The sequence below is a fragment of the Atractosteus spatula genome, chromosome 25, assembly GCF_055471065.1.
Source record: "Atractosteus spatula isolate fAtrSpa1 chromosome 25, fAtrSpa1.hap1, whole genome shotgun sequence".
NCBI lineage: Eukaryota > Metazoa > Chordata > Actinopteri > Semionotiformes > Lepisosteidae > Atractosteus > Atractosteus spatula.
Window position 1 is genome coordinate 13,844,676 of NC_142730.1, and position 25,222 is coordinate 13,869,897.

General features: G+C 38.5%; 1 protein-coding gene across 1 annotated transcript in view; it reads left to right on the forward strand.

Annotated features, from left to right (window-relative positions):
- The window catches only part of ntrk1 (neurotrophic tyrosine kinase, receptor, type 1), a 58,901-nt gene extending 34,039 nt beyond the window's left edge, over window positions 1-24,862 (forward strand). The window contains exons 8-17 of the mRNA XM_088905114.1: window positions 3,375-3,701; window positions 4,065-4,082; window positions 6,711-6,769; window positions 8,035-8,137; window positions 11,086-11,250; window positions 14,798-14,928; window positions 15,950-16,122; window positions 20,219-20,459; window positions 21,599-21,757; window positions 24,677-24,862. Of these exons, the coding sequence (XP_088761240.1) occupies window positions 3,375-3,701; window positions 4,065-4,082; window positions 6,711-6,769; window positions 8,035-8,137; window positions 11,086-11,250; window positions 14,798-14,928; window positions 15,950-16,122; window positions 20,219-20,459; window positions 21,599-21,757; window positions 24,677-24,862 (1,562 nt within the window). The remainder of the gene's footprint in view (window positions 1-3,374; window positions 3,702-4,064; window positions 4,083-6,710; window positions 6,770-8,034; window positions 8,138-11,085; window positions 11,251-14,797; window positions 14,929-15,949; window positions 16,123-20,218; window positions 20,460-21,598; window positions 21,758-24,676) is intronic.
- The last annotated feature ends 360 nt before the right edge of the window (window positions 24,863-25,222 follow it).

Below are 25,222 nucleotides of genomic sequence, written 5' to 3' on the forward strand. Positions count from 1 at the left end.
TTGTTAAATTGTAAGTCTAAAGCAGGCCTGGCTCATTCTACTGTTTTTGCACTGCCTTGCCAAAAATCATAGACAATCTGCAACAGCAGATTAATCCATCTCTGTCATTGATTGCACTGGCATGTGCATTGGTGCCATTATATGTTTACATATACTGTATATGAGGAGAAGGAAGGCAACTCAGCCAACAGCAGCTGAAGCAGCTCTACATGGTATATAGTAGTGATAGTCAAGAGCTTACCACTGGCATACTGTTAAATTCCAGGGAAAACTCACCCATGTGGTTGTCTGCATTGACACATTGCATACAGGTAGGTGTGCTGTTGATTTCACAAGAGGCAGATATACTGCACTAAGAAGACTTCATAGAGAAGCACACAAATGAAAACACTTGGTTTAGTAATCCTTTGCAGTTCCTTGGAAATTATTAAATATGCATGAGCAGTCTCCTTTTATCTACAGGATGGATCATACATATGAAGAATACCTTCTTCAAATATCTTCAGAACATTTAATCCCAATTAAACCCCTCACAGTAATGATGAAAAGAAAAAAAAACAAAAACAGTATGGATTGCAATTGCAAGGGGTGATTGTAAGCACAGCAAATGGCAGACTCCAGCACTGTCGGGGGAGCCAGGCTCTTGTCAGGAAGAAGAGAGGCTTAATGTTCAGATCCACTAGAGATGAGTCACATCTGACCTGCTGATTAGAGATGCTGAGCTAATGGGCCTCGCCCTCACGTTCCGGAAGCCTAATTGGTGAAACGAACCCTCATGATCAGTAAAGTGCCTGGCAATATTCATCCATCACTATCAGTGCCCCCATTTCCCTCCTAGACCACAAATCATTAACTCCCCCTCCTCCATTAATTACATCTCATATGATGAGCAGTGCTACTGATGTTCACACCTCTAGCTTATTCCAATAGGTCTCGTTTTTTCTGTTATATAATATAACATATATGTGCTATATAATTTTATATATAATGCTACTGTATATTATATTGGGCAATCTGCAATGTTACTTAATTGAACTGTAGCTGTGGAAGGATTTGCAGAAAAAGATACTCCCAGGAATATGAATTTTCACAACCTTCATTTTGTCTCGGTGATGTTAATGGTGATAATAATAATAACTGCTTACACTTATATAGCGCTTTTCTGGGCACTCCACTCAAAATGCTTGATGATGGTATTTCCACCCAGTAAGATGTGGATACCCTCTGTTAATTATGGAAATATTTCTTAGCAGCTGGGTTTTTCTTATCACAATGGTTTAATAGAAGATTAGATTATCGTAGTGCAGATATAAAAAACGAATCCTTAAACAAACAAAATGCTAAGTAATCAACTGTGTTACCTCTTATCCTTCAGCCTGTTTACAAAAAATCTAAGTGTTGTTTAACCAATATGTTTTTATGAAAGATATGTGTCATTTCCAATATTTTTCTTAGCATTTCTAAACATGGCTGCTCTGTGGTACATTATTAGATTTGCTGCCTCACAGCAGAGTGGCTTCTATCTGGAGTTTGTATGTTCTCCCCATAGTTTCTGCCTGGTTTCTCTTAATTGATGTCCTAGAGTGGTATAAAATAAAACAATCTGCAGGTCATGGCTAACTCACCATCATGGACTGTAGATTCACAGTTGCAGCCAGCTTAGCTGAGCTGATGGTACTGATATAGTAGCTTCACATTATAAAGCAGCTCTCAAGGAATGTGCCTCAGTGTAAATACTCAACGGATTTGTTCAGAATAGTAGGAATCCCCAATACAAGAATGTGATTCAGTGTTTTTAGTCACTCAGCACTATACCACATAAGATAAAGATAGATAACATCATGAGGCCATTGTTCCACATACTGTACCCTACATTGTGTTGATCTGGACATCTACCTCAACATTCAGATTCCCTTTATATGTAGCTTACTCCAGTCTAGATTACGAATGTTATATATATATAGTGTGTCCCTACTACCAGTAGTAGTCCTATCACTTTGTCCTTTTGTAAGTCTTCTTTTATTCCTTTGCTGCTATTTCTGTGTTTACACCTTTTGTTATGTGCTAGTTAGTTGCTACTTAGGTTGTTTGCTAAGAATATGAGAACCTATTTTTTATGTTTATAAAAAAACAATGAGCCTGAAGTGGACCTTGAGGCACACTTAGTGACACTAAGTAATAACAGAAGCAAACAGAATTATACCTCGACACCAGAAGAAATCTTAACAGATTATATGTTCTGCTTTTTCCTTCTGCTTTTCATTGTACAGTATACTATATCATATTGTATCATTTTCTTTTATCTATTATCCATTTTGCTTCTTTAACGAATTCTAGAAAGCTAGTTAAACAAGCCGTTACCTTTCTAAATCCTTATTGGCTATATCTTAAAATGACATTCTTCTAAGCACTGTAAAACGTAATTCTAATTTAGTTCAAAGTATCAATCCATTAACTTTATCAATATTAAAAGTAAAATCTGTCTAAAGATAACCTGTTCTTTTCTGCCACCATTATTTATGAACTGGTCTCATAATTTCAGTTTTGCAATATCTGGGTACTCTTGCCATTTCCAATGGTTTTATTGTTTATGCGAGGTTTACTGTACTAATGAAAGACATTTATTAAGTAGAACATGCACACTCAAACAGACTGAGTACAGTCACCATGTATATTTTAAAAAGGAGAATATTATTAACTCCCTTTAAAGGATGATCCCTGCAATCCACAATTGCATCTTCTAGAAAACATTCTTTCAGGAATTTCAGAGCCGGATTTTTCTAATAGTATAGTATCTGTGACACTCTCAGAAGGGATAGTACACATTTTATTTATTGTTTCGCTTGCAAAACTCAGGAGGGTTGCATAATATGAAATGAAACAATCATTGTATTTGCTACAGTGCCCTAATTAAACAGTACGCCACATATTCTTTAGCATTTTATTTTCCCAGAAACTAGAAAATAATTTCCAACATGTTTTGAGTGCAGATAAACACCCTTTATATTTTAAACATCTGCAAATATTAATCAAAGTTGAAGAATGTTGGACAAAAGATTTCTAATTTCAGGATCTTTCAACAAAAAGACAACACATAACACCCCGGAACCACCATTAGCACTGTGCAAACCAAACAAATATCAAACAAAAGCCTGACTGCATCTACGTGAGAATGTGAAATTCTAAACCCTTTACTAATTACCTAATAGTTCAGTCAACCCCCTAATGGAGCTATTTACAAGTTATTAGAGGGCATTTAGCAGATTCTAGGGGCAGGTTGAATGTAACTATAGCCCCTTTTTAAGCCACACATACAGAAGGTTTCATACGAGAAACATCTGACATGAAGATGTCTCCTTGCTTTCTGTTCACAGTTCCTGTCAAGATCCTCTTCCTGGGTGATGCCGTTCCCCAGCATCACTGGTGCTTCCCCTTTACCGTGGATGGGAACCCGGCACCCCAGATTCGCTGGCTCTACAATGGCACCAAACTACCAGTAACAGAGTTCACATACACACAGCTGATTCCCGATGCAGACGATGGCTCTGTCCTGCATGGCTGCCTCTTCCTCAACAAGCCCACCCACCTTAACAATGGCAACTATACACTAATTGTGGACAACGGCCTTGGATATGACTCAGCCAGTGCCATTGGCAAGTTCATGGACAACCCATTTGATGACTTAGAGGGCATCATACCAGGTACTGGAAGCGTGAGATGGCATGCCACTCATTGTGTCACATTCAGTAGTGCTTAAAAGAAGTCCTGAGTGTCCTTAAAGGAGAAATCCTTTAGCACATTTTAAGCTTAAAACATGGAGGAACCTGCAATGTGTTTAATTACTATACCATGTTATAAATATTTATATGTAGTTATAATTGATAAATTGCAAACTTGCCTAACTGTCCTTTCTTACAGTTTTTCTAGACTGTGCTTTGAAGTTCATTACTGAGGCTAAAAATCCACTTTCTTTTTATAATGTTTCCTTCTGTTTTCCCTGCCTCTGACTTTGCATCTCACCTTAAAATTGTCATTTTCTCTCTTTTATACTTCTCCCACCCTAGTTCTGTTCAACGATCCAAGTAAGTATGTACCACGTTTGTGGTCAGCAAAACTGCATGAAGTAGCACACAATACGTTTCATGCTTTCATTTTACTAGTTACTGTGGTGTACTAGTAATTTTATTTGTTTTATTTGTTTTGTATGCTACATCCTAATTTATATTCTGCCAATGAGTCTTACTGGAACTACCTGGAGTTCAGTGATAGCAAATTCAGTAGATCTATGGTTTTTATATGTTTTTTATATGTTTTTACTATCCAAAATTATGAGTAAAGCATAGCTTTCTACGATACACATTCTATTAAAACTGAAAACAGGAAACTATCTCACACAAAGGGTTTTGAGAGTCTGGAACAGCCTACCTACTGTAGGCATACTGTACACTATTGTCAGCTTTCGTGAAATGGCTGGATAAGATTCTCAGACTAATTTGCTCCTGTAGAATATCCTCTTCTCATTTGTAACCTTTCTTATGCTCTTAAATAACAGAGCTAAATAAGCTGCTAAATAAATTAAGTTGGAAATCACCAAACCCGAGCACATCAGAAAAAAGAAACACCCATCTTAAGAGATCAAGACTAGTGTTGATTTGTTAGACCGTTTTAATGTTTTTTAGTTTTGAAGGTTCATATCTACAAAACCTTGCTACAACAGACAAAAAAAGACATTGCCTAAAGATGCCCTAATAAATGTCAAAAGGTTGCTAGCAAAATCTGCCAACCTTATGTTTTTCTTATCTTCTCTATCATCATCGCAAATATTCATTCTGTTATACAGAATGGTACAATGTTGAAGTAATTTGCCTATAATGTGCCTATAATTTCTAAAAGTTGCTTTCATTTTTATGTGTCCAGATAAGTTTTAAAAATACTGTGTGCATTCTACTGAAAGTGCATTCCCACAGGTGGCCCTGAGATCTGTCACTCTTTACAGTACTGCCTGTACTGTAGCTACAGGCACAACCATGCGTGGAGATTTTATGAAAGCTATTTAATAGCTGTAATATACAATGTGTCAGAAATATAGCAGCCTTGAGAGACACTTATGCATATTTCCAAGATAATGCCATAAAAGCATGTGTGGTGAACAAATGCATCTAAAAACATGTCAAAGCAAATAGAAAACCAAGAAAACAATATACAGTATCAACATACTGTATAACCTAAACCATTGTACCAACATGAGGGTGAAGTACAATACTACAGTTTTCAGAACTTCACTATGCACTCTTCAAATTAATTGCTTTATTATTAATTTATTTTGTAAGATAGAAAATGTGTTTCAATGATGCAATGTGTTCTTTAGTGATTGTGCTGTAAATTAGTATTAGAATCCAATAAATGTTATACAGTTAAGTTATGACATGATAAATGTCCTCCACAGAACAAGGTTAAAATTATTATAACACAATAAGGGTATAAGAAAACAAATGTAGCCTAACCACTGCATGTTTTCTTACTTCATTCAATGTATTTGGAGACTATTATCCTTTCCATTGGCTAACCAGACTCCTTCCCTCTCACCTCCACCAATGATGCTGCTTAATCTTCTTCTCCAACAAATATTTGGAGTATTGAAATCGTGTTTCACACCAGAAATGCAGTTGAATGATATACATTTTGCAGTCATATACTGTAGTTTGTTTTTATATTTCCAGCCGAATAAATAAATACTCAAGAGTACTAAATCCAAATCCTAAAATAAACATGTTAATGATTATCTGACAAATCTATTGTATATGTATGGTTTTATCATACCTGTGCCCATCTTTTTTGTTCACAAAACAGAGCTGCATTACCTTGAGAAGATAAGGATGTTTAATAAGACAAGATATTTTCTACTTATATATCTATAGTAGACAGCTAAATTAACAATATTTCAAATCCACAGCTGTCCCCCATGGTGTTCTTTACTATACTACATTAAGAGCTCTCACCCAACCAATAATTGTAACAATATTTAATCAGACGTCTTTCCATGTTCATGGAGACTAATCAACCAATGCAAGCAAGCTACACTATAGATTTCTAGATCACACTGCCCATGAAAAAGAGGCAATATAATCTAATACAATCTAAAATCAATAAAGTCTAGTCATTTTCCTGAACTGAAAAAGATATCCAAGTAGATCTGATTTTTCACACCCAGTGGTTGTGCAAAATACTCTTATTTGAGCTTAGAAGACTCTTATATATATTTACTGTATGTGTAGACATTCTAGTCCTTTGATCAACAAAAACTACCCAATTAAAAAATCAGTCTAAATTATGTTAGACCAGCATTCTATATGTCCCAGACCCCTTCCTGCATGACTGAATGTAAAACTCACACATGTATGTATTTGATTATGTTGTCCAACTGGGATCATTGCTCTGAAGTTCTTGTACTGTTTTCGTACTTATTGGTGTGTTTTTTTATTGGTATTCTTTTGTAACAGGGGCCCTCAGTAGCAGTACTTGAGGACATAATCCAATGAGTTTTGACCTTAGGTGCATTACAATCTATGAGCCCATCGAGTGCTGGAGTTGAGGAAAACTGCTTTAACATCTTGGATGTTGTTTGGTGTGAAATTTCTGCCTTTTGCCATTTGTAAAATTTGCTTTAATAATTTGTCTGATAAATAACATTTTACACTTATTCTTCATAGCTCCTACAAGCCTATCTCCCAGGAGTGTGACAGAGAACCTGGAGAACAGGAACTTTGGTGTGAGTATTCATGGTAGAGGAACTTGAACTTGAACTTTATTGCCATATGTAACCGGTACATGTACTGGTACAATGGAATTCTTACTTACAGAAAGTCTCTCGATTGTTAAAAAAAAGTGTAAAACACAAAGTGCAGACAGTGCATCAAGACAATATACAAACAAACAGTAGACAATGTACAAGTAAACAAGTAAACAGTTCAAATGTAAACAATGCAGACATGTAAACAATGACTGGAGATGTGCAATAAATAAAATCATAATGAGGTAGATGGTGTACAGGTGTGGTCCAAGGGGCACGGCCAAATGTGTTCACCAATCACACTGCTTGTGGGTAAAAGTTATTGAAGAATCTGGTGGTAAGTGTCCGTATGCTCTTGAATCTCTTGCCTGAGGGCAGTTGGGTGAAGAGCTCATGCCCGGGGTGGTGATGTCCTCTGTGATGGCCAGAATTCTACCACAGCAGCGGTCCTCATCGAGCTGTTTAATCTCTGTGAGACCACAGCCGATGATCTTCTCGGCCACATTCACCATTCTCTGCAGTGCCTTTCTCTCTCGAGAAGCGGTGTTGCCGTTCTTGAGGCACCTCAGGAAATAGAGTCGCTGCTGAGCCTTCTTCAAGAAGGATGTTGAAGAAGTAGACAATTGCCAAGTTGTCTGCTCCAAAATAAAAGTAAAAGTGAAACAGTTCTTTTTTAAGAAACAACTTTCAGCTGAAAAAAATCATGGATATTTCACTAGATGGAACACAAGGGTTTTGTTCTCAAAAGAATTGGGTAGAGACATTTGTCTCATTTAACAGCATAATTCAGGTGAGTGAAATGTATCTCTGTATAAACCACTGCACTTACATCACCAAAAGAGGTAGAGCACTCTAAAAACCAGGGCACTACTATAGAACAGCAAATATGTCCATCTCATACAGTACATACAGTATGTCTATCTCATAGTCCACCCCCCCATCATAATCCCACCTGTCCACCTCCTCACAAATTACTGTGTTTCAGGAAAAAATGTGTTTGGTATTAATTGGTAAATTGTGTATTAATTGGTAGAAGTCTGTCATATTGTTACCAGCGTACAGAAGAAACAACATTCAGGTATTATTGATTTTGTGAAATATTTTAAGCAGAAATTACAAATATAAAAAGGAAACACCAACAAGTTACAACTAGTTAGTAAAGGATTTGAAAATAAAGTGGGAATTACAACAATATGTATACAGCTGCTGTGCTCACTGGTGTCTGTCTGTGCATCTGTGTACAGGTGTCTGTAGCTGTGGGACTGGCAGTGTTTGCGTGCACTTTCCTCCTCATTATGTTGATGGTCATCAACAAATGTGGGCGGCAGTCCAAGTTCGGCATCCACCGTGAGTCCACCCCATCATCATCCCACCTCCGCCTTCTCACAAATTACTGTGCTTGGAAAAAATGTGCTTGTTATTAGTTTAACTTTTGTGCATTAATTGGTAGAAGTTATTGTTACCAGCACACAGAAGAAGCAACACTATTACTGATTTAGTCAAATACTTTAAACATAAACTACAGATATATAAAGGTTGAAGAGGCTACTTAAAAGAAATGTAGGTGTTTAAGTAAACACATCCCTTTCAGACTACAAAGTATAAAAACCAAACAGAATGTTAGTATCTGCTGTTAAAAGTAGAAATTTTAAATCTAGAGATAGTACGTAAAATCATGTATTTTTTAAAGTTTAATTATACAGATAATTAATGTAAAATGTCAAACACTTAACACCTGGCTGTACTTTGTTATAGAATCATGTGGCATGAGCTCAGTTTTCATTTTCATTGTGAATCAGTGTGTTTCTATAGAACACCAAAGAACTGGGATGTCAGTACACAGTAGTTGTCCTACTGCAAGAAAAGTCTGTCTTATGGGTTCAGTTTAGTACTAAAGAGGAAGAGTTATTCTCTACAGTTAGAGAACAGGCAGCCTGGGGTGTGTTCTGAATAGACCTGGCACAATCTTGTCCGTGTGGGATTTCCCTGGACACTTTTGTTTCCCCTGACTGTCTCTATATAAGCAGGCTAGGTTAATGGGTGTCTCTAAATGGAGAATAGTCTCCTCCCTGGCAGACTGCACATACCCCTCTGGGTTACCATGATGCTTACTAATAATAAATGTCTTTCTAATAATGGATGGGTGAAAGTTATGTACAGTAGCTAGTCAAATATGGCAAATTAATTATTGTAAACAGACAACAGAGTGATGTATTTTTGAGAAACAATTTCCTTAAGATTGTTTTTTAAAAGATCTTGTGACTTAAAGTTGATTTATCTACTTTATATGATATTTTTAAACAAAATAGCATATACTATTTTGTTAGCATACAGTATAGCATACAGTAATGCCAAAGCCTATAAGGAACTCCAGGCAGTTTTATAATTATATTGCCAAGAGATCAGAAGTATGAATTCTTGCTATTTCAATAGCTATGACTGTGGTTCCCTAATGAGTATCTCTAATGAAAAACATCACCTTCTCATGTCTTTTGTTGCTGTGTGACTTAGCACACTGTTGGCCTACAGTGTAAAAACAAGCATGTCACCTTACATTACAGGCCTTAGAATATGCACATATTTATTTGCCGCATGGTATGGGTCATAAGCACAGGTGATTAACAATTGCAATTACTAAATTGGAGAGGCAGCATATAGGAAATAACAGACACTTCCATATCTCATATAAAATGGGATAGGATCTCTGTGGATTTTGAATGGATCTAACTGTAAGGAATATTGTAGCACACCTGAAAGAAGCAATTTCATTTTCAGTGCAGCTGTAAGTATGTTTGCCACAGCCAGCTGGGGAAGCTAAAAAACCAGAGAGTTTTAATTAAAGTTTTGAAAGCTAAGTGTTGGCAGATCCCACAGCTAGCTGAAGAGCCATTAAAGAAGACTGATAAGGAGACTGTCTGTGCCCTTTTGGACTGTTTTCAAAACGCTAAGTGGAGACTCTGCCCTACTGTAATTCTCACCCCTACATTATACTCTCTAGCTGAATGCATTATTAGATGTGATGTTAGTCAGCTGCAGAAAAGCTTTCTGGTCTGGCTTGCACCTATTGATCTTTTCTACAACCTGGGTATTCCAAAGCCTGGTTTTCAGTCCAAAACCAGAGTGTTATAGAGGTTTATAGCTGTATGGACAGAAGCAAAAATGTTTTTGTATCCTATTTCCACTTTGTTTCATGGCGTGGTTTTTAACATTGGAAGTATTTACTTAGGTTTAGTTATAATAAGCTAAAGCAAAAGCCAATATTAAAAAATGAATGTTTGTAATTTGGTCTGATATGCAGTCAGATGAGGCAAACAGCAGAAATGCTGGCCACAACTCCCCAAACTGGATACACTCCAAATCTTGGCTGAGCCTTGATATCTTGTCCATGGAAATCAAGAACAAAAGAGGAAGCAAGATGCACCCATTTTGAACAGATTAATGCCTAGAATGCACAAACAGAACTCTCTCTCTACAAATACAGGGACCAGATAGCACACAGCAGCGGGCCTAGCTCTCCATACCTTGGTGTGCATGGTCGTAAGCCTTCTCCAATCCACTAAAGTGGAGACAGAAGTAGTAAATTCCCATACCCCCTCAAATATCCGTGTGTGGACAAAGAGTTGGTCTGCCATTGTAAGGCCAGACTTCTTCCTGTATCCAAGGCTCAGTTATCAAGGTGAAGCTCCTTTCCAGCACCCTGGATAGGTTTTCCTGGGAAGGCTGAGGAGTGTGATCTCTCTGTAATTGGAACACACCCTCTAGTCACCCTTTTTAAAACTGGGGACCACCTCCCCAATTTGCCAATCCAGAGACACTGTTCCAGCCTTCCAAACAGTGAAAAGGCACATTAACCATGACACCCCAGCTATGTCCAGCACCTTCAGGGAGCAGCAGGGAGAGGAGCTCAGCAAACCAGGTGAACCTTAGAGTAGAGTAGCTGCTTCTCTGGATTGAGAGGAACCAGTTGAGGTGGTAATTAGTGTTAAGCAAGTTGATTAGCAAGTGACAACTGCGAAAACTGTGTGGTTAGTTAAATTGTGTGGTGTGTGTTAGGGTGTAGTTTAACAATTGTCAGAAAATTATTTTATAATAAAGTTGTATTAATGTATATCTAAGTGCTAATAGTTGTTAAGTATTAATAAAAGAAGATCAATTTAATACATGTAAAACAACACTTTTCCAAAACGAAGTGACAATCCTTGTAACCCCTATTGAAATTATTCAGATGATTTGTAGGTTGTCCAATTATTCAATGCTTGACTAATGCTTGTTCCCCCTATGCCTTATTTGAACAGGGCCAGCTGTCCTGGGTACAGAGGATGACTTGGCTGTCTCTCTCCACTTCATGAACTTTGGGGCTAGCCCTCCCTCCTCAGCTGAGGCAACACTGGATTCTGGCCTGTCCAGCTTTATAGAAAATCCTCAGTACTTCTGTGGCATCATAAAGGACAAGGACATGTGTGAGTGAATCTAACAGATCTATTTGCCTTTATTCCTGTGTCTGACTTTGTTGTATGGAAATTGCTTACGTAATTTATGCTCCGTCTACGTCTCTAGTGCCTTGCAAAAGTATTCACTCCCTGCCGGTGATGTCCAATTTGAAATGTAAATGTTACAATACATACTGTACACATTTTTAAAGAGAATATTTTAATCAGAAATTAATTTCTTGTAGTGAGCACTTTAATGGAAGAAATTAGTTTAAAGTCTGCAAAAAACAAAAAATATCAAATATTTTGATTGCATTATTATTTATCCTCTTGCTGGGGCAAAGCTTAATTAGTTATGCTTCACATATTACTGTAACAAGTTACACAATTAGTTGAATGGCCTCCTTCAGTGTATAATAATAGTGGTTCACATGGTTTCAAAATAAATACATTTGTCTTTCTAAGGTCTCTCAGCCAGGTAGTGTTCAAAACTCAAGAATAAATTTAGAGAGAATTCAAGAAAGGTTTTGGTGGATTTCTGTACAAGGCACTGTACATAAGCATATACAGGAGAATCTTGTGTCTCTTCTATATGTTAAGTGACTGTAGACATTGAACCATTTAATTCATTGAACATCCCCAGGTATCCCAATTTTACCTCCTCCCCAAAATCCACAAACTCTACACCCCTGGATGCCCCATTGTCTCAGCATGCAACTGTCCGACTACTCACATCTCTGCCTTTCTCGACAGCCTTATGAGACCGCTGGTTGAAGGGCTACAGTATTTCAAGGACACCAACCACGCGCTCCAACTTTGTAATGATTTCCAGTTTCAGGGCCCAGAATGCTACATTTTTACCATGGATATCACATCTCTTTACACCGTCATTCCTCACAATGAAGGTCTTACAGCCCTCAAGCACACGCTGGACAAATGCACAGTGCTTGATCCACCCACTCATACACTTGTACGCCTTGAAGAATTGGTACTCACACTTAATGCATTCTCTTTCAATAACCTTTTTTTTCCAGCAAATTAGTGGAGTCACCATGGGCACCAGAATGGGACCCAGCTATGCCAATATTTTTGTCGGCTGGGTAGAAGAACACTTCTTCACTTCCTACACTGGCTTTGTCCCTGACCTCTACAAGCAATACGTTAATGACTGCGTCGGTGCCGCCACATGTTCTAATGACCAGCTAGAGCACTTTCTGCATCACTTCACAGATGGATGGACTCAGAGACCACGTCAAAGAACATGTTAGGGCTGTGAAGATTAAAGACTTCTCCAAGCCCATAGTTTCTCACTTCACCTCTGATGGCCATGATCACACTGATCTCTCCATCTGCATTCTCAAAGTAGGGTTTCTTAACTCCTATAGCAGAAAAACATCAGAAACTAAAATTATCCTGAAACTTAGTTCACACCTTCCCCTTCCCTCAACGACAGACTTGTTTTCTTCTAATTCTCTCTATTCATTTATAGGTCTCATTTCACACCTCCCCTCACCTCTCTTGACCTCGCACCACTTGATTGGCCACTCTGTCTCTCCCCTGCTCCGACCTCCTCCTCCTCTATTATTTTTGCTGACAACCCTATCTTTCTTACACCCAAAGAAGGCTCCACAGCCAAAACGTTGGTTTACTTTCTTCTCTTTTGAGCATGGAATCAACCTATTACTTGTTCCTTTGTAGCCTACACATGCTGACGCAGCTACCCACCTGAACTACTTCATCCATTTAATTCAGTTGCTTTCTGTGCTCTCCCTGTTACACCGATGTGGTGGGGACTTGATTAGCTCCACCCTCTTTTTAGAGGCACTGAGCCACCTGCAGTAGTCCTGCCCTTTTTCTGCTGGGGTAACAATGACATCTATGCCATTCAATCTCGGGCATGGAGCACCACTCTTAGCCCTCCCATCGACAGAGGTGCTGATGACAGCAGCTGCTGGCTCTTGCTTCTGAGTGGCTTATACAGCACTTCGATTACAGAGTTTGTCAACAGCATCACCTTCATCCTCAATCTCCAGCCAGTCATTCTTTTCCTTAAGAGAAAGCTCATATGAAGGTGACAAGCACTCAAGTTCATCCTTCATTTACACAATGAACTCTTGTTATGCTCGCAGCTCATTATCCCTCATCACTTGGGACTCTCGGAAGACAGAGGCTCCTGCTTCATGTCTGGGGACTCCTACATTTGGGCAAATCCAAATCCAGACTCGCTGAGCTCTTCTTTTCATCATTCTTTACACAATATATCCCGCAGAGAAAGTTTTCTCCCCCCAGAGACTTGGGAGTGGCCTAAAAGTATATTTTCTTCTTCCCTCTGACAGTAATTCCAGAAACTCAGGCATGTCCATTAGCTGGTCCCCATTTGCTCATTATAGTATTTCACTATGCTTTTTCTTCTTCCCCATTTCAAACTCAATGCTAGTCACTCAGGTGCGTGGAGGTCTTTAACAATTCTCTCAGGACACCATCATTTTTTTCTCACTGGGTAGGCTGATGCTGTGTGACCATGTTCCAAGCACATGTTCAAGTAGATCCTATCACTTCTCACAGCCTTTATACTTCTCTCTCTACCTCTGTTGCACTGTTAAATACTCACCAGAGTTATACAGCATAAACTTTTTCAAAACACCTTTTGGAAAATATCTGAAAATTTTGAACTGCACCCAGAATTGATTTTACTTACTGTAGCTTTGGAGAAACTAAGAAAAGCTTTTTTTCTCTATCTTCAACCATAGTGAAGTTTCAGGATCTCAGGAACTTATTTACACTAGTCCCAGTAGCTTTATTGATTTTTTAAATTCTCCCTTACACCATCACTTCCAACCACTAGAGTGTATATTCTCCACAATATGCAATGTTCATGGCACAGTGCAGTAGTGTGCCTCTTTAAGGTACGGTATGTGGATTTAAATGAAAAAAACATAGAGAAATGACAAATAAGGTGAAGAAAACATGCAGTTTTTTGTTTTTTTTTTGTTTGCAGTGTTGGGAAAATTAAGCTGAAAACCTATCTTTGGTCAGAGCTCAAATTAATTTCCTCCATCCTTGTCTTTTTTATTTGTTTTTTTTATTTGTTAACAGATTCATGTTGTGTTGAATGTATTATGCATTGTGTTACAGGTGTGTCTTTTACCTACCTGCAAAGCAAATTTCCCACCTGTGACAATAAAGTAACAGTGTGACACATAGTGGTCATGTTTAGCCAAGGTCATTCCTCTGCTGCATGCTGTCTCTGTCAAAAACAACACATTCCCAATTGTCCAATTTGAATGTGGACACAATTTTATTGCTTCATGGTACAGCTATCTCCATAGACTTGATTTGTTTGAGTGAATTTCATATACTGTATAGATATACATTGGTCCTCTATGCACACCTGTTAATATTAATGCTTCCTGGCCTGACAAAAAGATTGTGGTACTCTACCATGCAATATATGACTAGTACAATGTTTCTTATGCGGATTATACAGGATGTCATGTAATGTTTTTGTACATTCATGCACTACTACTGAATGTGAATAAATGGGGAATGAGTAAGGGACCTTCATTTTCCTCTGCAGGTGTCCAACACATCAAGCGACAAGACATTGTGCTGAAGTGGGAACTGGGAGAGGGAGCTTTTGGGAAAGTGTATTTGGCAGAATGCGCCAACCTCAGCCCCCACAATGACAAGATGCTGGTTGCCATCAAGGTAAAGAGGGGATGGAATGAAAGAATATGTACAATACAACTCCCTCAGGTGTTGGCTTTTTTGTGTTTAAGGCTTTCAGATTGGCTTTCCATTTGCATATGCTGCCAGTGTAACGTCCTGCATCTTGTGTTCATGAGGTCAGAGGTTTAAACTTAGATTGGTGTACAAAGGAGTCAATTTCAGTTTATACTAAATTAAACTAAAACCTAGTTTGATACCAATAATGATCACTGGCTACAACAGGGCTCTGTATTTCTGTTCTAAAGAGGAATACCAATACAAATACTAATAACCTTTATTTATGAAGTGTCTTTCAAAGCCACTTTCAAAGCCACACAAAAAGTAAAAGGGAAAAATACACAAAAAAACATACAGGATAAATTGTAGGGCAATCAGACACAGGTCTTAGGCAAAAATCTATAGGAGGGAGTGTAAACATGAAGGAGTTCAGAGATGTATGATTGAGCCAGATTAGCTTTAAATGTCAGTAACTGTAAACTGTAAAGTCAATATGATTTAATATGTGATGTTATAGGCAACAGACAATGATTGAAGTGTAGGAGTGATATTTTGTCAAGGTCTGATGTGAGTTAGAAGTCTAGCTGCAGGGTTTTGGACATTTTGCAACAAACTGAGAAGAGTGTTGGGGAGCCCATAGTATAAACAGTTGCAGAAAACAAGCCTTGATGTTATAAATGTTTGATTTTATTATACACATGTTATATTGCTGCCCACCAGTAAAATTAATGTTTTGTCACTTTTTAGTGTCTTCTGGTTTCCATTACAACTGAATTTGAAATGATTAAGTTAACATGCTTTCCAAATCTCTGCCTGCTGACCCTTAAAGATTACCTAGGAATCCTGCAGAGATTAGGTTCTCTGGGTCTATTTTTGCAGGTCCTTGGCAGTAAGCAGTCTGTCTGAAATGTATTAATGAAGAGTAAGTTTAAATTTTTATCTCATCAGACACTGTGGTCCCTTTTTTTCTTCACACCCCCATCTCCCAATCTCTCTGTGTCAGACTCTGAAAGATGCCAACGATTCAACTCGGCAGGACTTCCAGCGTGAGGCAGAGCTCCTGACAGTGCTGCAGCATGAGCACATTGTGCGATTCTACGGGGTCTGCACAGATGGCGAGCCCTTAGCGATGGTCTTTGAGTACATGAAGCACGGAGACTTGAACCGCTTCCTCAGGTATGTTGTGGACCCCCTATCTGCAGGCACACTGATCACAATCAGTGCACATGAAATGATTTAGGATTTGTGGACGGCACAAGCCTTTCGAGTAAAGCTTGGTTGCCCATATATTAGATGTGCCAAACAACTAAACATACAGTCACAGACAAAAGTATTGGTACTTTGTCAGAAACAATGCAAAGGGAATTTGGTTAAATTCTGTAACAAGACCAGTATTGACCATTTTCATGTGTGAGAAATTTGAGATACAGATCTGGCTTTAACTTACTTGGCAGGGAATGATAATCTGGCTGTGACGAAAATTACAAACAGGGCCAAGAAGCAGTGGCACAGGTGGTAATGTGTTGCAGGGAGGGAACAAATTCTGAATGCTGGGAAAGAGTTTTTAGTTACCCATGTATTTATGTTTAACTGCACTTTGGGTTAGCTCTTCCCTCTCATGCTTTGGTTAAAATGTCCATTTGATGGTTATTAGGCCTTTCTTATTTATTAACAATATTTTGCTAATGTTTATTAAACAGTGACTTAACATAGAGGGAAGTAATTAAGAATCCCTGAAAATTAGATGGGGGAGTCTGTTACACTAAATTGGGTTGGTTATGTAAATTAAATAAGGTAAACTTTAAGCAGTAAAGCCAGCACCTGACACGAGCATGAGTACAAACAATTTCATAAAAGGTTATTAATATAATCAAGACATTTGAATGGAATGTCCTGCACTGACATCTGAACCTTGAAGATAATGAAAATATATATTCAGAATCCTCAAAGGCTTTTGTGGGCATGTGGAACAAGCCATGCTGTTATCCTTTTGAGAAACCACTGGATGGGATCCTTGTATCAATTAACTACTTAATTAACTACCAAATGGGTTAGATAGGCTGAATGGCCTTTTCTCTTTTATATAATAATTGATATACAATAATATATAATAATATAATAATTTATATAATATATTTTCTTCTCTTTCTTATGTTCTTATATAAATTAAAATTTCTATTCAGCCTTACTTCTAGAGCTCAGCTCAGCTCTGACGCCACTTAATTTCAAGTTGTCCTTGCTCTGGGACCGCGAAGCACAGCATGAACATTTCTTTTAGATGGGAAAAATTTCATTTCATGTTTAATATTTAAAAACAGACTAGAAGTCAAAATGAAATCGAAAAGGACACACAAGATTGGCTCACAAGTTTGGAGGTTTCATCACTGACTACAATGTGTGCTCCTGGAGAAATTGTGTAGTCTGAAGTGTGTGTGTGTTTGTGTCTGTGTGTGTCTTCCAATGGACTGGCAGACAGACCAGGCTGTGTCCTGCCTTGTGCCAATTGCTTGCCTTGATAGGCTCTGTGTCCCTTGCAAGCCTGTATTGAATAAAGCAGTTAAAAATAGATGGATGGAATTAGGTTAGCAAAGAAATGCAGATGCAGCCACTAAAAATGCCTGGGGTGTTTTGTAGCATGTCACAAAGAACCTGCCATGGTACTGTAACTTGAAAGATAACACCCAACACTTTTTTATTTGTTTAAATAATCTGAGAGATAATCTGAGAGCTCTGTAAAACTGACAGGTGGTACAGTGATTCTTTGATGGGCTATGTATCTATCAGTAGAATTCTGGGCTGCTGTCCTTGAGGTCAGGGTTCAAATCTCTGACACTGCTGAGCCCCTTGGGAATAATCCTCCAATAACAAAGTTTAATTTGCATACCAATGTATTACTAGCGAGACTTAAAGTGTTTCATTTTTCATTACAACAATCACAACAGCAAAATGTAGTTAAAACAAGCACATCAAAATGTTTCCAAAATAACCACAACTTGTGACTGAATTAAAGAATTTGATGCAGATGTTTATGAAGAAAGTGGAATACACTACCACTACCAGCTATATAATTATATTATATTTAAATTAATAAATTAATATTGTTAATGACGTTCAGAAAGTATTTTTGTTTTCAGCTACAATTAAAATACCCCTTTAGTTACATGATTCCATATTAATATTCCATATTAATATACTAAATAGGTAGAACAACATTGAATGAAGCTAATGTTTTCACTAATACCTAACGCACCACAAGTGCCACCTATTTGTCCTCTTTGGCCAGATTCAGTATACCGCGTATGAGTATAGCAAAGTCATTTTGGTTCAGTAATGAGTTTTGACGCACAACCTGAGTGGATGAATTTGTAAAAAAATATATGTTTTTTTAAACAGGGATGTAGTGAAGATGCTGACTTCATTTTGAAACATTTTAAACAAAGAATGCTATGAATAAACTTTTATTCCTCTAGATATTGTCCATGTGATTTTTAATTTTTATAATGGGCTCTACTGCTCTATCCCAAATATAGTTTAGCTATGAATTAAAAAAAGTCTACCCGGAAACAGCAGTTGGCATTTCAGCACATCAATAACCATCAACACAAGTTACAAAGAATAATAAAATAATAATAAACTCTGGTGCAACTAATGTTGATATTCACTCATAACAGTCCAAAATGCCGACATGGAAAATGTGTGGGACATTTTGGTCAGGGAAGTACCACTAGCTGGTTGGTCTGTATGAAGCCTTAGCACATTGAAATAATGACTAATGATGCAGCTGCATGGCAAGGAGACTGAAAGCTGGTCTTTTAGTCCCCTGGGACTGTCACAGAGATACACACCAACATACATATACGCATTAGTGATGATTCAAAGCCCATAAGCCAGCCATTAACTCTGTGCCATATGTCAAAAGGGCATGGTGAAGAAGCTTTGCTTAATTGTTGGAGAAAAATGCATATTCATCGACCGATGGAACATATTTCCACCAGACAGCTTAAATATGGCGCCATCTACTCCCCCCAATGCCACCTGTCCTGTATGTCGAATTATTATGCAATTCCAAGATAAATCCATCAACATGCACCCTACCAAGGAGCAGATCAGAATTAAAAACAAAATGTTTTAGCATATTTACAACTGTTATTCAAACATCTGTTGAAAAGCCATTTTATGCTAATGTGCCATATGCTATTTTCATATATATGAATTGCAAAAATTAATGCATCAAATATGTTAATACATTTATTTTCATAGCTTACTTCATACAGGTATAGGTATAAAACTAGCTCCCTTGGTCTTATTCCCAGTATTTTATTCTGCATAGTGTTACAGTTATAATGCTATATACTTACACATTATACTAAAGCTATGTATTACTGTGTTTTGTAATAATCATCAACTACCAAAAACACTTATCAAAGTCTGTAAATACATTTCAATAATAAATTACAGATGCAAAGTATTGCATATTATTTGACCTCTGGTGTATCTTTCTATGCAAATGTGCACATAACAAGGCAACTGTCACAGATGTGGTTCAGCAATCCCAGGTTTGTTGTAAGACCCTAAGCGAGGAGGTAGACAGGAGGCAGACTTCAGGGAAGAGACACAAGGGTTTATTGGTGATGCTAGTGAACAGAGACGGTACATGAACGGGTGCACAAGGGAATAACCAAAGGCAACCAAGTCCAAGCAGGTCAGGGCACAGTCCAAAACTCCGATACCTAGAGATCCATCCAGAGACAAGAACAAGGCTAAAATCCCCGGGAGGGGGGAACACAAACACAAGAACGTCGAGGGATCACGGGGCGACGTCCTCCAGGGCCCGGGCTCAGAGATCAGGGATGTCGGGGATGAGGCCTATGCCCTCAGGCAAGCCATAGCCTGGTAGTAGGCGGGCCTCTAGACATCTGCAGTCCATTGCTGAGCCCTGAGCCCTTGAGGCGCTGGGGTTATATAGAAAAAGACAAACAAGGCACACCGGGAGAACATACAATCACACGGAACTAATGACAAGAGTAATGGAGCGCCCTGTAGAGGAGGGATGTCCACCGTGACAGCAACAGGCTAACAAGCTAACAAAATATTTGTGTTATGAATCTTGCAAAACCTAAAATGAGTCTTGCAGTTCTGCTATATGAGTAACCTTGGTCTTGCTTTTGTATTAATACATTAATATATCAAAGGTATGTACACCAAAGATCCAGCCTTCTATGAATGTTATGTTGGACCATCTGTGACATTCCAGTTCTCTGCATTTTGTTAGGGCTCATGGTCCAGATGCCCGGATATTAGAGGAAGGAAAAGCTCCCCCACTTGGCCAACTGACCCTGCCTCAAATGCTACAGATCGCAGCCCAGATCGCTTCAGGAATGGTGTATCTTGCCTCTCTTCACTTTGTGCATCGAGACCTGGCCACCCGGAACTGCCTGGTGGGGGAGGGAATGGTGGTGAAGATTGGAGATTTTGGCATGTCCCGGGACATTTATAGCACTGATTACTACAGGGTAGGACACAGTTATTATAACATTTCAATATGTGTGTAAATCTCTAGTGTACATCTCTAATGGATGAGTATATTATCATGACCATCACCCCCACAAAATTAATAAATATGCCATCTCAATTGGTTTTCATTTCATGTATTTAAATGGGCCAAACTAAAAACAGTGATTCCAGTAACTGACGTAATTTCATCTGTATTACACATCAGCATCAATTCAATCAGATGTTCACTGAACTGTGAAATATAGGATCACTCCACTAAGAAAAGACTATATGAATCACTATCATCATGTGTGGTCAGAACAGTGTTTTCTGTTGAAGGTATTGCATCTGGCAAGTGCTACCTTTAAGTACTTTGGCTGTATAAAATAACACATCAGCCACATCTTTGTAACCTTTTTAAAGCACATGTATCCTATCTTTTATGGGACCAGTTGCATCTGTTTTCCTTTTCACAGCTTTGTCTGATCTGTTACTACTTTACAGTCTTCAGGAATCAAGGGACATGCAATATGCTGAGCCATCACCACTGCTCTAACCAGGAAGATTCACCCATCTATTTTTATTGTTTATACTGGAGGGGATTACAGCATGCCAGAGCTCATTCCCGAAGGACAGAGAAAGAGTACATGGCTCCTCCTCCAAACATGAACTGCTTTCGTTAGTCTGAAAATTACAGTAGTCCAGAGTGACTAGAGTTACAAATGTGATACTTCTCGCTGCTAGTGTGTTTCTGTTCATTATAGCATAGTACATATTGATTTGGAACCCAGATGGATACGTTTGTGTCACGCCCTCTGCAGCCAGAAGGCTCTCCTACTCTGTCCTGTCTGTTGTTTCCGGTGCTTTGCTGTCCTTCCGTTGTTTCTCTCTCTCAAGGGCTATATATTTCTGGGTCTTTCATTTGCTTTCGCTCAGCATTGACGTTCGGATGTCCTGAGACCCGCCTAGCACCACGTCGCCCCACGTCCGCTACCTGAGGGCATAGGTTTCTATACGGCATTTCCTGAACAGCTGAGCCTGGGCTAACCCCCGTCTCGCTGCTACGCATAGGGTCTTTTTGCTCTTCTGCCATTCCGGGGTTTGTCCTTTCCGACATCCCTGACAGTTTGCACTTTTCAATGTCGTCTTTGGTTACCAGGTGGGAGGCCGTACTATGCTGCCGATTCGCTGGATGCCTCCAGAAAGTATTATGTACAGGAAATTCACCACAGAGAGTGACATCTGGAGCTTTGGAGTGGTATTGTGGGAGATCTTCACATATGGCAAACAACCCTGGTACCAGCTCTCCAACAGCGAGGTAACATAACATACAATAATTGGTGCACAACTTCAGCCATGGAGACCTATAATACAACAGATCCCTTTAGATGCCCAGTACCAGGAACAAAGTGTAAAGCTGGTCAAATTAAATCAGATCACTTTGGTATTTAACAAAAAGCTTCTAACACTGCAACTCTCCAGAACTGGTATTTGTAGTGGTTAAACTGACCATCTGGACAACAGAATACAGTTTTTTATCACAGTTGACAAAAAAGCTCAAATGGGTTTTGCCCCCGGTCTTTACTTGGTGAAATTAGTACCCAGGAGAACTGTCTCAAAACCTACATTTTTATAATGTGTTGGTGCCACTGCAGGAGATAGCACAGAATGCAAGTTTTCAGCAGCTTATATACATGTTACTGTATGTTTCTCAGGGTGGATAAGGCATATGGATGAGGCATACTGTATATTCAGTAATTTTCCATCTTCCCTGACCTTGGTTCGTGGTTTTGATACTCAAGAACACTTGCTCCTGCTAGCTGCCTTACAGTATTCTTTTATCCTTTCTCATGCAAATTCCAGTTCAAACAAATACCAAGTCACACAAGTACATTGTTCAGTTTAACCGTCTGTCTATTCTGCCTTCCTGAATTCCTTCACTATTGGGCTGCGACCCTGATGTAGAGGGAGTGCTGTACCCCTAAGGTGGACAATTAATGTGATCCCTTTAGATTTTAGTCATGTAACATAATCTAAAGAGCTCATATTATAGAAAGCTGCCTTAATTGTGTGATGCTGTTAATGTTTCTTTATGTCTTCTTCACTTTCCTTTATAGCTGCATTGTTAAACCAAGTCTAAGTAATGGAAACAGATCATCCATTTTCTAACCACTTTATCCAATACAGGGTTGCAGAGGAGCTAGAGCCTTTCCACAAACCATGTACAGGTACATGGCAGGATACACCCTGGACAGGACAGGAGTCCATCACAGGGAACACACTGACACACACTCACACCAGAGACAATCTTCCCAGAAGTCAATTAACCCACATGTTAAATAACTAGAAAACCACTCAAACACAGAGAAAACATGCAAACTCCATGCTAATAGCACCACAGGAATTCAGGCCAGTGCCCCAGCACTGCAAGACCGCAGTACTGCCCATCTATAGACATAGCCTTGTGTAACTTACTAAATGGGTAAAAAAAAGAATAATAAGAAATAATACAAATAAAAAAAGAAAAGAAAGTTAAAAAATAAAAGACTAGGATGGTAGTCTCCCTTTTAACAAGCAGTTGGAATTGAGTCAACAAACCCATCAGTACAGATTTTATTTTCACATTTAAGAGCTTTGTTGAAAAGAAACCCAAGTTTAATCAATTTGCTATTTTAAAAGAGATGTTAAAAGCTAGCAGCTTGTATTATGTGCTATGCTTTTACAACAAAAGACTTTATATTCTGAAAGTCTTTCCAACCCAGATTGAAGAACAACACTGCGGAAGCCCTGATAACAATGCTGCTGGTGTTCTCATCTGTACCCCGACCTCTCTCCCTTCTCTTGGTGTTTTCAGGACCTCTTATTCCTCAGTTCTTGCAAGGAAACAGCCAACTCCAATTTAAGAAGAAATGGCAGCTGAGGAGAGTGGAGAGGCAGACAGAGACTTGCCTAATGACACTAGACCAGCTCCCACTTTATGGAAATATGAGCTAGTAAATGTGCTGGAGTCCAACAGGCTGCGGTGGTACCATTATAGAAAGTGGACTCTTTCGGTAACGGCATGGGGGACTGGGGGAGTAAGAGGTGGATCACCTTTCCCCTGTTCCCTCTACATTAATCTAATTTGCCGTCATCCACCCTTGCATTTACTTCATTTTACCTTGCTAATCTAATTTTCTCTATTATCAGCCCCCAGATTGACGTTGGGCTTAATTAAGAAGGAGAGCTAGAGGGATCAGATACTGTAGATATTTAAAGGCACTCTACCCAAGAGGTTTTGGATAAGACTTAAAAAAGAAACCCTTAAAAGATATAGAATTCACAGCAGTGATTGAAAGCCACTCATAATTAATTCAATTATGTGATTGCCCAATCCTGACTCATTTAGAATTTGACAACTCTGTGTCATCTACTTGAACCAATAGTATCACATTTGTTTGCCCACCCTCTTATTATTCCTTATTTAAAAAGAAACATGTTCAGCAACAATTTTATTTCTGTGAAGGTTGTGATTTTATATAATAGGTTGTTGCCGATTAAAGCTTTTTAAAAATGTAAGAGAAAACAGAATAGGAAATTTGATCAATTATACTCTGGATGCTTCATCTATGTGCTTTTCAGAAAAGTTTTACTTTAGGTTGCACAATGCAAACTTCCTACCTAGTAGTTTTGGGACTTGCATTTCACTATTTGTATCCATGCAGACTTGTTGGTTAACATAATAGGACAATGTATTCACAAATAATGTACAATGTGAAATAATTGCCAAGTTGGTCCACAGAATTGATTATATATACTTATGTGTATTTACTGTATATTCTGCATTTTTTTTTGTTTGGTTGTTTCGTATTGACATCACATGTTGTCTTTGCTTACATCATCCTCTAACTTTAAATCTCATATCAATGACAAGAATAATAAAATCATTACAATAATTTAATCCTGTGTGCTTTGCACCTCGGAGGAAGCTAATCCAACTGACGTCATCCAGGAAGACAAGAAACCAAAAAGCTTACAGGAAAAAGGAAAAATACTATTTCTTTTAGTATTGAATTAGTTTTACAGAAGGTTTGGTAAGAATGTTCAAGATTAAGCTCTGAATGAGAACAAACACATTTCATTCTATGCACGAAAAAAAAAGGCATTTGCTTAGGTGGTCTAATATGGTGGTCTAATAAATATGCACTATTCTGTATAACAGGAAATTTCTTCATATTTTTTCTTTCCATTTCTTCAGGCTATAGAATGCATTACTCAAGGCAGGGAGCTGGAACGCCCACGCACTTGTCCCAAGGAGGTCCACCTCATCATGCAGGGCTGCTGGCAAAGAGAACCACAGCAGAGGCTCAATATCAAAGACATCTACAACCGCCTCACTACACTGGTTAAGAGTCCCCCGGTCTACCTTGATATCCTGGAGTAGCCCACAAAGAGAAGTGACTCCAGACTGTGGGGATAGGGGATAGTAGAGAGGAATTACACTTTTATACTCCATTACAAGCTTTCCAACAATCCATCCCCCCTTTCATCATCATCTCTCTTCCCAGGGATGCTTGTTTGAAAAGAGTAAACAAGTTCCTTAACTAGAATGCTGGCCACAGGTGGTCAAGATGTTGCAATGTATAGACACAAGAGTTCATGTGGAAGATGATTATGGAAGACAGTGTGAAACTGTTCAGGCCTGGCACAGTGATGGAGGAGGCTAGACTTTTAGTGGGAGGCTAAATGTCTTTTGTATCTGTGTAAATACATAAATCTGGAAAACCAAATTCCAAATTTAATA